We start from the raw sequence: 13,146 nt of genomic DNA, 5'->3' as shown, positions 1-13,146 counted from the left end.
TTAAAAAGTAGTGGCAAAACAGCCACTCCTAGCTCAGGGATGTTACTGTTTGTCTTTACTGCGCAGTGGTGCGCTTCTGCTGTTGCATTGCTGAGGTACTTTGAAAGTTACATTACAAAACTTCATTCATTCATTCCAGAAAAATCTTCAGTGATAATATTTAGCAAAGTCTGTAATATAAATGTTTTGTCTTTAAATTGGTATTTTGATCTTGCCAACTGTCTTAAGCGTGGTTGTTGCAATGGAGAGGGAGCATATGGCTACATGCTTTCGTTACTAAATTGTCTCTGAAACCTGCCTCATAAGCAGACACACAATATTTGTTGACTCCCCGTGTTCTGTTTCAGGAGCGGATCAGCCTTAGCTCAGCTCTACGGCACCTCTGCTACCTTGGAACACCACCACTTCAATCATGCTGTCATGATTCTCCAAAGTGAGGTACAAAAGCTTTACTATTAATCTCACTGTAAACTGTTGGGCAGTTGCAGCTGGAGAAAGGAAATACCACACACAGTATCTTTTTAATGCCCTCTCCTTGAAGAATTATTTATTGGTTACCACAAAGGTCACAACTAGCACAAAATTAAACAACTACAAATGCTGATCTCATAGAGCCCAGAGATTATATTTGTCTCAATCAGCTAGGGGCAAGGAGAACATATCCTAATCATATTGTCAGCTTTTCTCAGTCTTCCTACATATATCTTGCTCAGTGGTTTATAGATAGGTGAAACAAGCTCTTAAGTTTCCCCACAGGCCTTATATTCAGAGTATCACAGTCATCCTTGACTGGACAAATTTAATTTCTTTGACAGTCTTTCTGTAATCAGTATTTTTATGATGGTTTTGCATAATTTTACTAAATGATTTAAGAAAAAAATACCAGTAATACCATGCTGTCCAAAGTACACTAATTGCTTTGCAGATACATATAAAGACATAGTTCTTGCCTAGAATATCTTATGTGTAACAGTCTGCAGCATGCACTACGCCAGGGATGTAGTGAGAAAAGAATGATGTATTATTTTACACAGATAGCTTGTTACAAAATGTATTCAGTATATATAAAGACAAGAGTGTTATGCATGCAGCACAATTGGAGACTATATGCTGATCTGCAGTAACTTTTGAAGAGCATCTGGGAATGTCCCATGGTCACAAATGGAGACAGGGTGATGGCTTTACCTCTGTGTACAGTGCCACAGAGATTAGTCATGGGACTACGGCTTTTTCCAGACATTATATTAAAAAAGTAAAATAGGGAAGGAGACCACCAGCATGAGATCTAAACAGCTCAATCTGCTCAGCCTAGACTAGCTTATCTAAAAGGTGATCCTAGGTTCCTTACGCTACCAGGGACAGACATAAAAAAAAAAAAGCAGCATTTGAAAGTTAAAAAGACTGGTTTAGAACAGAAAAAGAAGAAATGTTGTATTGTTTTGTGGGGTTTGGTTTTTTTTCCAAATCATTGAGACTGTCCAGTCCCTGGAACAAGTTTTCCTGGGAAACAGTGATTTCTCTAGTGCCTGAAATCTTCTGAATATCTCTCTGAAGACAGGCTCAAGTCTGAAGACAGTCAAGTCAAATGCAAGTCCTCCCCTTCGACCATTCAGTCCTCACCAGGTCCTCATTTCTAGACCAGAAAATTAAACCTATGTGATTTTCAATCCAACAGATTCTATTTGCTAACGGAACACAGCACCCCTTAGTTTGAATCCTACAATCTACTTAAAGATACACCAAGATTCACTTAAAGATTCACCAGCTGAGCAGTCAGTCTCCTCTCTCAAATAAACTGAAATTAATTTATGTCCTATCCACTAATAAATAAGCTTTAGATTCTGAAATCTTTCTCAATATTTAGCTGGGAAGAAATAATCATTTCATTGTCACAGAGGAGACCATCTTTTATGAATGGAAAAATATTTATCTTAGTCCAGCCACTACCTGATCTATTAAAAAATACCACCTCTACCTCCAGACCTTATCTTGGCTATGTCCTCAGACCACCATAGTTACAACAATCCTGCTGCTGGAAAATTATTTTTAAGGGCATTTTAATCTTCCTAAGCAGTAGGTGGCAGCACATACTGAATGTGTGCATTACAGTGCTAAATACCACCAAAATAAGACTGTTTAGCCAGAATCTCATTGTTTCTACAGGTGATTAGGAAAAAAAAAAATAGTGTGCTGCTTTTATTTTGGTCAATTTAATTACATGTGACTAATGTCACAAAGACCGCTTCTTAAGCTTAAATTTAGAATTTTCCATTAAATTTGTTTATTACAGTTCATTCTCTAGGATTTCATAGAGAAATTACAGTCTCTCTGTCCCTCTCAGTTTTCAGAAATTCAGTTACAAAAGGACCTTCCTACTCTCAAATACCAGTATGAAATAATTTGCTTCATTCTCACTTCAGAGCACCTTTCAAATTCCCAATCAGTGATCCCTTAAAAAGTAGCCTATTGGACCTGCAAAGGGCATTTAGACTGCATAAAGTTGTGATTCTTTAGCCTGCATAGGCAATGCTTGTATACACTGTAAGACAACACAGTAATGGGCATAGTGAGCAAATGGGCTGTTTTGAATAACTGGTTTAGTGTCTTTGCTCTAATAGCAGTTTGTGTGCCTGCAAGCAGCAGCACAGATAAATCTATTAGGAGCACAACTCAAAAGCTGCAAGGCATTGCTTCCCAAAACATTCAGTAAGAGGAAAGATTGAGATGTGTCCGCAGTTTTTCCTCATAAACTAAGTCTGTGCAGGGTCAGAGCAAAGAGTAAATCTTCCCTCAAGAGGCTATAATTTCAGCAGAGTTTAGAAACACAGTCCAGGTACTTGATTACAATTGTCAACTCTTCCACCCCAATGTAATCTCAGCAGTATTAACATTATTTTGTCATAGTTTTGCCATGAATCAGAAAAGACCTCTGTTGGGGGGAAACAGTAGGCTACAGTTAGAAAACCTTTTAAAAATCTGTATTGATTGCTAGCACTTTACCTCTTTTATCTCTTTCATTATAGGGTCACAACATCTTTGCTAACTTGTCCTCTAAGGACTACAGTGACCTTATGCAGCTTCTAAAGCAATCGATATTGGCAACAGACCTCACTCTGTATTTTGAGTAAGTATTGGCATTTCTTGTATTTGACAAATGAAAATTCAAAGAACTTACTCTAATGGCCTATTAAATACCAATAAGGATATATAATATGAGAAATTACTGTTTCAATCTATGGTTGAATAGATTTAGTCTAATACTTAGTATATCTTGTGCACGTGAGATACTTTTATTAGCCTAAGTAAGTTTTGCTTTTATGTGTAACGTGACTGTATCAACAAAAAGCAAGTGAAATCCTAGGCTTATACTTTAAGCCAGTTACAGCTCAGTCCCATAATTCTTCTGCCCTTTCTGTGATCATTTCTTCAGGCATGTATAAAATCAATAACATTTTAAATTTTTCCACCATTTCAGTTTCCAAACATGCGTGCTAAGTAATACTGTATTTAGCTACAGATTCAGTTACATGGGTAACAAAAGCATATACATTGCTGTTTTGAAGACAAATTATGCCAATTTGCATCACATGAGAATAAGGTTTAACTCAGGAAACTCTCATCCTGTTTTCTTCCTTTTCCTTGTTTGCAAATCAAATCTGGAAGTAGACTTCAAGTTGGTGCTATTTTATGTTTTTTCAAATACTGTTAATTATTACCAAGTTCTCCCCAGTAAGAATGTCTGAGACCGTGTGTGTAGTCAGAAGAGTCATGGTGTCACCGCCACATTGGACTTTTGACATCCCCTTCTCTAGCACATGCCTGTGGCTGACTTACAGGGAGAAGTGCTGTTGGATGCACAGTTTCTGCATACTACCTTCCTAGTCTTGACAATAATTCCTCCTTAGGATTTTTTTTGTTTGATGTCCCTTAGTGTCCAATCTTGTATAGTGCGGGTAGCATTTACTGCTTTTCTTTGGGTGGTATACCTGGATTCTGTCCCTCCGTTGGTTGATACCAAACCAAGTGTCCAGAAAACTTCAGGTAAAGTCTTTACCCTGAACTTGTTCAACTATATCAACATTGTGTCTTTAATTGTTAATTGTAAAAATACTAAGTGAGATGCTGCAAAGTTTGCTTTGTGTTTTTCTTTTTTTCAGTATTTGCTTACTGTGCCGGTGGCTGTTTCTAAACAGTACTGGCAGTAGACATGCTGATATTCTTTGTTCACTGCAAGTCTGTTCTCAGAAAAGTTGTATTAAGAAAGGCTTTTAGTGAATAGTTTTGTTATAACTTCTAGTCTATGATGAAATTTCTGCTTGCTGACAGGAAAATCCTGAGCAGGACTAATAACACCTTTTAAGCATACTCTTTTGGAAGCTGTCTGTTTGGATTGCTTGTTATCTGGGTGGCTGGTATGACAGGGGAATTTGCTGTCAGCTTTAAGTGAGAGACAAGGACCACAGGGATATGTCAGTACGGGTTTTCCTGTCTCACCACAAATAACAAGTGCTGCAGAACTGGTTTGTGCCGTCAAGGAAGAGACGAGTGGCAGGGCCTGAGAAGGTGGCTGCCCTGGCCCAGCCCCATATGCTCCCCCTGCCCGAGATCCTGCAGCCCCTGGAAGAGCCAGAGAGGGCCCATGGCAGTATCTTGGGAGGGAACCCAGTCCAGCCCCTGACATGATGCAGCTCTCTTCCCTGCCTGCCTTAGGTTGAAAAACTCCATGGCCAAGTTGTCTTTCTAGTTTTAAATCAGGGAAATAATGTCCAAAAAGGAATATCAGGTGAATTTCAAGGTTATTTTTCCTTGCTTGCATAATTGATTTTTATGTGCTACATGGATCAGAAAACTTTTAGCAAATGAGGCCTCTTTACTCAGAAGTCTGCAAGTGAGTTATCTTTTCCTCTAGTATTATTATGATTCATTAATCTGGTAGTTGTTATGCTACTTTATTTCCAAAAGTGCCTGAAAATCACTCCCTGGAAACATTGATTTACAATCCTTAATGCCACCCTATATGAACAGATGTTTCTGCACAAGTACCTACCTTATTTGTTCAGTTTTATACATCTTCAACATTCTTGTAGAGGAGGAAATTCTCATATCAGTATTCTTAGAATGCCTAAACCTAATGATAGCAGACTCCAGCTAGCTACACAGGAACAAAACTGCAGGCAGACCAAAGCTTTAGGACCTTCTGAAGACATTACTTTTCTACAAATAAACACAAAGAAGACTTTCAGTGAAAGATCAGATGGAAAATATACTTGATTTTAATAGATAACTCTAGATAATGATGCTTGTAGATAATACAGCAAGTAAAAGCATGGGACCAAAATGAAGTTTATGGAAATTCACTCAAATGATGTCTTCTCCACTGGGCTGTAGAGCAAGTGGATTTGCTACATATAGCAAGACAACTTTCCCTTCCAGGCAAAATACACCCAGAGTCAATGTTACTCAAAGACATTACAAAATGGTTATAATTCTTTTTATTTCTGAAATCCTGGCATATTATGTTTGCTTAATAATAACAAACCTCTTCATTTTGGATACCATGCATAAGCAACCAGTAGGAAACACAAAATTGTTTCCTTATACCATGACTGCTTTCCTCAGGCTAACTTCTTCCTACACTAGAAATTCTCTGTGGGGTTGGACTACTACTTCTGCATTCATTTAAATGGATTTCAAAGAAAACTCTTATTTTAAAGTTTTTAGCCTAACATACAGGGCCTTGAGACTCACAACTTCAGTTACTGTTTATGAATCTATTTTAAATGTGAATGTTTGAGGTTTCTGGGATGTCATCTTCCTGAACTTTCAGCATTCTTGCCTGGTTTTTGCCCATTAATATATAAATTGCCCAGAATATCTAATACTTCAAAATTAAATCATTACCAAATTTTGCATTGTTAGACTGGGCACTGAAATACGGGATACAGAAATCCACTGCTTGCTCTCTTAATAGTGTCTAGTTGTTGATGATCTGGTCAGGATTAGGCTGGTTTAAGTTTTGTGTGCCAACTACTCCTGGCCATTAAAATTTTCATTGTTGCACCATTTGTTTCCACTGGAGCCATGATTCTATGACTTTGTGTCAGAGAACTGAATTCGGTTTTCTGCACGTGTGGCTTTGCATTATCCCAGTAAATTTTGCAATGTGAAACTCCTATATCTTATTTTGTAAGGGATTAGATATCATTACATAGTCCTTGTATCTTTCTGCTCTAGTTGCTGTCATGAAAACCATTATAGAATGGCCCTATAGTAGCAGTGACTAGTGGTGATACAATGCCTGACAGTCAGGGGCCAGAATAATGGAACATGCCCCACATAAAATACTGTCCATTAAGCAAGGGCACTGTCCCTAGCAGTGTGCATCTCCTTGTGTATAAAACCTATGCTGGCTGCTGTCAGACTGTGCTTTCAATAATCACTGTTCAATATGTGAAGAACTAAATGTAGAAAATAAATATAAGACTTTGCAAACTCTCTCCTGTTGGGGAATCGAACTACATTTCCCATTAACAAAGAGATAGCAGTCTCCTATGAGATGGGCACTGGGCTGTTACTCAGAACACAGGTATGTGCTTTCCAGCTTTGATGCTAGTATGTTGTGTCATTCTAGGCAAGTTGGTCCATACTTTTGTACCTCAACTTCTGCTATATCTGGGGCAGGATCTGTTTCATATTGTAGTCACGCTGCATGCAGGAAGAGCTGCTCAGAGTCTCAGTGCCATAAAAAATTACAGACTATGGTGAGTCAGAATTTTGGTACTTAAAGGCACCAAACAAGCGTTAACATGTCCTGGCTCACGTTTTGTCCGCCTTTGAGGACACAGGGAAGATATTCCAGAAGACAAAGCACGGAACCTAGTTTCTAGTCAATAAGAACTACTAAATCAAAACATCTGCAGCTCCTGCGTCTCGCTGTTCTGTTCTGTGTGCTGGAAACAACAGGAATTGTGCGTCTCTGAAAAACGCTTCAAGATAGAGAAGTAAAAACCATTTTGCAAAGACAAGTAAAGAGAAGTGTGTATATATTTCAGGGGTGTTTCTATTGTCTAGCTGTCCACTGCTGTAGTTGAACATTTCATGCTTCCATGGAAGACTGAACATTTTGGTACCATTTATTTCCTTGTCTTAGAAGACCATAAATACAATATTGCTTTTACTAGGCAACTCTGACATTGATAAGACATTTATAGAACATGTTCGGAAATTAGTATGTTTCGCTTAAATGGACTGTCAGTGTAATGCCTTTAACAATAATATGTAAGGTACAATGATTTCATGTCATCCAGAGAACTGTGTTTCCACTGCAGTGCTGCCCTGAAAGTGTCTTGTTTCCTTCTCTGATAATCTGTTTTGTTGCAGGAGAAGGACCGAGTTTTTTGAACTCGTCAGTAAAGGTGGTTATGATTGGAATATAAAAAACCACCGAGAAATATTTCGGTGAGCACTACTATTTCTTATTTTCTGGTTATTTCAAAATGTAAACATATTTTTTTAAGGAATTTCAAATATCATGAAGACTTAAGAGTAACAAGATAAGGTAGCTTGTTTTAACTGTATGATTCATGATATGAAATATATGGTATGATTTCTAAATGTTACCAAACTACAAGGATATAACCAGTGCGACCTCACCTTCTCCATTCCTGTTTCTGCCTTGACAGTCTGTCATGTTTTCTTCCCTTTCTCCCAGCCTCACCAGTTACTGCTCAGCCCTTCTGCTCTTTCTCCAGAAAGCATCAATATTCTGCCTCAGGACACAACGATCTTTCTTGTCCCTGTTCCCTCCTCCTCTCAGCTGTTTTTTTTCACTGGCCATGCTTCTCTCTGCTCTTCTAGTCTGTACCTGGGAATTTGCAGATACACGGTACTCTTCTAGCCCTCAAAAATGATCTGAGCATGCATTCCATTGAAAACCTCAGACATTGTGGGTGGTTTGAGTATACCAGGCTTTTGAGACAATAAAATGTGTGCATTTGCATATGCATGCCTGATTATGTCTCATTTTATCTGAAAATTCATTAAAATTCTGTTTCCTTTTGGTCTTTTGACCAAAATATTGGCCATTTTCTATTTTCCATATCATTTCACCCATTCCTAATTTTAGATACAGGCAATATATTTGATGTTTCATTTTCAGTGCCCTTGTTCGTCATTTAAACTTTCTTAGACTTTTATCTGCATCATGTACTGTACATAAACGCTTTCTACAGCTGAATGGTTTCTTTCTCCTAATGCATATAAAACATGGCTGTAGCTAGGTATTAAACTACAGTGGAACAGTATGGCTCATAGTAAATCTTAAATTTTTATTGTAGATGAGCAGTAGAAACTGCTTAAACAGTGTCTGGGATGCCTCCTGTGATTATAGGTTCTCTTGCTACAGCAGTCGCTTTTACAAATAGGCATATAAATTAATCCAGCTTGCAGGTGTTATTATATAATAATAATTTTACTTACATCATGTGAAGCACATTCTTTCTAGTATATTACAGGTATTAATGTAAGTGGTGTTAGAAGTATTGCAAAATTAGCAGTTACTCCCTTGCAATACCATTTCTTTTCTAGCATGCAATGAACAATACCAAAATTCATCATCTGATGACCTGCAACACATTAGGCTTCCTAGGCACAATTGTGATGTAAAAGCCATGCTGATGGTTGAGATTTCAAACATGTCATTCTTTTCTGGAGGTAAAGAAGGTGCCAGGGCTGACATTTTATATATGTATTATTTATTTATGCATCCAGAGCAGAGTGGTTTAGAAATACAACAAAGGTTGATTCAGCTTGTATTGTTCATTTCTGTTTTTCAGATCAATGCTAATGACAGCCTGTGACCTTGGAGCTGTGACCAAACCGTGGGAGATTTCAAGACAGGCAAGTCATGATTAATAGCAGGGCTGGGAGGAGGCGGGACTGGCAGGACAATATTCCCAGGGCCCTGGCTTACAAGGGCCCAAAACTGGAATCAATTTACAGCAGTATTACTGCTATAAAAAAATAGCAGGGGGTTTCTGCGAGAAATGGTTTATTGCATAATCTTTCCATGTACACATGCTGGTGAGCAGCATGTAGGTACCTGAAGAGATCTGGCTTTATAGCCTCTTCTCTTATTAACCTTTTAAATCCATATCAAAAAACAGATGGATTAAACAAAAAAGCACCCAGATGTAGATGTACTTACTTGTTTTGTCGCAAAGTTTTCCTTGGCAGTGGTAAAATCTTCCCTAAATCAAAAATACTAGGAGATGATCTGCAAATATTGATCAACATAAAATATTCAGTATGTATGAGAGGAGAAATGTGCTCATTTTCTCAACATTGATGGGAAAAAAAATGCAAGTGGAGTATTGAACCTTTTTTAGCATCCTCTACTTAGAAACAAACAAAAATTCAGGCTTCTGCTGCTGAGTAGGCTCCTTAGAAACACAAATACTACATATCTGTACATACATAAGCATACACTCTTACATACATAAACATACATTTATATACAGTATTCCTAAATACTCGTGAAACTTGGGTCCAGCACTGGCAAACAATTACAAATGTGAGAAGGCAAGCTGTCCCAAAAGTCTTGTCCTTTACACCACATCATTTTCCCTTTTCTAGGCATCTTTCCTTATTCAGCATCCATCTTTATTATTTCCTGTATCCATGCTAATAATTCTGTCTTTTACTGAGGTCCAGAACAGTAAAAAGCAGGATGTGTAGGGTTTTGGAAGAATACACAGCATCAGGAAGAGAATAGGATATATACCAGTGCAGCTGAGTGTGGCTAAGCACCTGGATGGACTTTGCTTAACAGCAAAGTGATGGTTAAAAAGATGGGGTAAAAAAGAGAAGCTAAACCAGACAAATCATGAGGCAGGAGCAGACAAATTTCTTGGGGAAGGACAAAGAAGTAACAGAAGCTGAAAGGGACCTACAACTGTTACATGCACATTAACTCAGTAAAACCAAAAACCAAACCACATTTATGTGGTGATGGCTTCAGCTCAGCTTGCAGCTTTGTCAAATGAAACTTTTTTGCTTTTATGAGCAGGCTATGACAATAGTCCTTCTTAAGGCTACTACTCTACTTGAATATGGTCACCTCCCACGGAAATCGTGGAAGTTGCTTGCATCCTCCAGTGGGAAAATGAGTCACAAGTTTTTTCAATGCCACCTCACCACAACTGCAGTGTGTGCAATCCCTTCTCGTTTTTCCTCTTTAACCCAGTTAGCTTCCCCATTTTCTTTGACAGCCAAGATGTCAGGTAGAGTTTGTTTTCCATGTTATCAATCAGTCTTATTGCTCTGGTTTGGGGGTTTTTTATTCTTACCACTTTTGAGGTCTGCGAGTGAAAGTTCACCTGCAACCTGGTGCACAAACTGAAACCTGCAACCAAATCAAAGGTTCCTTTTGATTGAAACATTACCTGGTTGAGCAGAGAGGCTAGTAAGTCCATAGAGGGAAAACAGAAATAGTTGGACCTCAAATGTGCCAAAAGAAAAAATCCATCCCCCCCAAAAAACCACAACATGAAAAGTGAGGGAGAAAGAGATTAAAACACATGAATCAAAGGAAATAAAGGCTATATGTAAGAAAAAAAAAATTCAGGAAAAGGAAGGGAAAGGCACACAAGGAGTACATGATCAAAATAGCAGTGAGACAGGGGTGAGACTATATCATTTTTATACAATACACTCAGCAAACTGTTAATTGCCTCTAAGTTGTTAAATTATTCCTCTATCTAGAGTATTGATCCAGAATTTTATTAGTGCACTGGGATTACATACATTATAAAGTTCCAAATTATGTGATAGCCTGGCTCAAGATTTAAGAGTACTTTACAACATAACTTCACCCATTTCAAATTTATTTCAGTACTCCTTATTTCAACTGTAAAAAGCTTTGGATTTGTGAATGTTAGCAAAATGCAGTTGCTAGAGCAAGAATTTTTGAGATTTTACGAAGTGTAGGTTCTCTGCTTAGTTATGTGCTCTTGTGCTTCACCATTATGAAATCATTTCCTAGCTTGAATTTACTTGAAAGCAATAAGCAGGCATGACAGGAGCATTAGGAATCAATTGCCATCTTCAGTAGATTAATTTCCCTTTTTTGCATCTCAAATGTCACATACAAATGCCTACCTTCAAAGCCCCACACATGACAAGTACAGTACCTAAAGGATACTTTATCAGGATTACTCAGTGTTTGAGTAACCGTTTCCGTAACAAATTTTGGGTTTAAATCTTGTGTTCTTCTGAGAAGCACAAACCTCATCTGTGAATAGAACATCTTCACTCACAGAAGTCAGAAAGATGCATTACAACTTCCAACCCGCTAGTTCTTGATTTTGATTCAATATGATAATCACAACCTGATTTCATATTTAGTTATACAGAGCCAATAGTGACGATAGTCATAGGAAAAAGGTAAAGCCCAGTGATGAAAAAAAAACCTTTATGATTTCACATTAAATTAAGACAACAGATGTTATTAGTTAATTAACTTTCTTTTATAAGTGAAGTTGTTTATACAGGGCAACAGCCTGTAAATACCCAGAGAGCTCTTGCACATTTTACAAAGCATTTTTACAGACATAATTGTGGATGCCAACAAGAAGCTATGATTTTCTATTCTGTTCTCAATACTTGATTAAATTGCATATAACTGCATTAAGTGCTGCCTCAACATTGCAATGTAATTCCAACAGTCAATTCCCTGTCAAAGGGATGTGTGCCCATCAGTGATTATGGTTGTTTATACCCCCTGTATGCCCAGTCCTGAAAACTATACAAACATGTGTCTATACAAACAAGTCACGTAGGTTGGGCTGTTCACTTCTTTACGGTTAAGCACAGGCTGAAGTCCTGGTCTGAGCAAGAACTCATTACATAAAAATTATGTAGCGAGAATGCTAATATTGATCTTGATTTATGTTTTAGGCAGCTGAGCTGGTAACCAGCGAGTTCTTTGAACAAGGAGACAGAGAAAGATCTGAACTCAAACTCACCCCTTCAGTAAGTTCTAATGATGTCTGAAATAATAGTTACTAACTCAAATAGGGTAAGAAAATATCATTTGGCCCATTCAGAAAAAAACCACATATTTTGTACGTAAAGAAAAGAATCTTGGAATAAATGAAAACTCTGTCCAGTAAAGATATGCCCTATATTAGATCCATATAGAAATAAAAGCTTTCTAGTTAACTCACTTAGCATCAAGCCCTTTCCTCCATTTTCTGTACCTATTCCCAAGGTTATTCTGTCAGTTAACTTTCTAAGCAATAGGTATTGTTTTTAATACATAGTATTCAAATAAAAATCACCAGCTACCTATGGAAATCAAAATCGTCAGATTTAGTTCATGATGCCACTGTGTTATTTGATGTGTCAAATGCAGAAAAACATTTCTATAGATATTCAACTAAATATAACACTGTGATTGAAAGGATAAATTGGTATTAAGTGGAATATAGGCAAATGGGTATAAAGAGTCAAACAACTAGGAAAAAAGTTTCATAAAGATTTTCAGTGAACAATTTGGAGAAAGAGCCTTACCTAGGTTAAATACCACAAAATGTTGACAAGCCATTATCTGGAAGCAACAGGAGAAGGCTAATGAAGTATTCTAAAGAATTTAATTTGAAAGCCATTCACAAATGTATTTACTTCCAAAAATGAAAAGACTGCTGCAGTGGCTCAGGCTTGTTCTCACTTCAATAATGCTTGCACATGAGCCTGTGGTGATGTAAAGTCAAAAAAGTTACAAAATGTGTGGTAAACAATGCTCAGATACAGTAAATGGCTTTTCACTTTGTATACTGTCAGAGGTTGGGACATTAACGGATTTCTTCCCTGTAGTAGTTTTGTGTGTACATCTTCTCAGAAAAAATGATAGCTGTAGTCCAGTAGAAGAGTGATCAGTCAGTCATGGTATTCACAAATCTGAGAGCAACTCTAGGCCTGAATAACCGCAAGTACCATTCCATGTAATATGGATGGAAGTGCCTTTCCTGCCTTGTATTTAAAATTTGCAGTGTTTCTCATGTTAATGAAGCAAAATAGAAAGTAATTTTATTTTAACACACACATTAAATGTTAGCACTGATGAATTCTAGTGCATATGGCCCAGGT

The 13,146-nt window shown here is 37.5% G+C and overlaps 1 protein-coding gene across 1 annotated transcript in view; it reads left to right on the top strand.

The window, feature by feature from the left end:
- PDE11A (phosphodiesterase 11A) overlaps window positions 1-13,146 on the top strand; it is a 114,303-nt gene that overhangs the window by 85,613 nt on the left and 15,544 nt on the right. Inside the window, exons 13-17 of the mRNA XM_010012826.1 lie at window positions 348-438; window positions 3,024-3,124; window positions 7,381-7,458; window positions 8,835-8,902; window positions 11,960-12,030. Of these exons, the coding sequence (XP_010011128.1) occupies window positions 348-438; window positions 3,024-3,124; window positions 7,381-7,458; window positions 8,835-8,902; window positions 11,960-12,030 (409 nt within the window). The remainder of the gene's footprint in view (window positions 1-347; window positions 439-3,023; window positions 3,125-7,380; window positions 7,459-8,834; window positions 8,903-11,959; window positions 12,031-13,146) is intronic.

This window comes from Nestor notabilis, unplaced genomic scaffold, assembly GCF_000696875.1.
Source record: "Nestor notabilis isolate BGI_N333 unplaced genomic scaffold, ASM69687v1 scaffold664, whole genome shotgun sequence".
NCBI classification, from domain to species: Eukaryota; Metazoa; Chordata; class Aves; order Psittaciformes; family Psittacidae; genus Nestor; species Nestor notabilis.
This window is presented reverse-complemented; position numbering and strand designations above follow the sequence as displayed.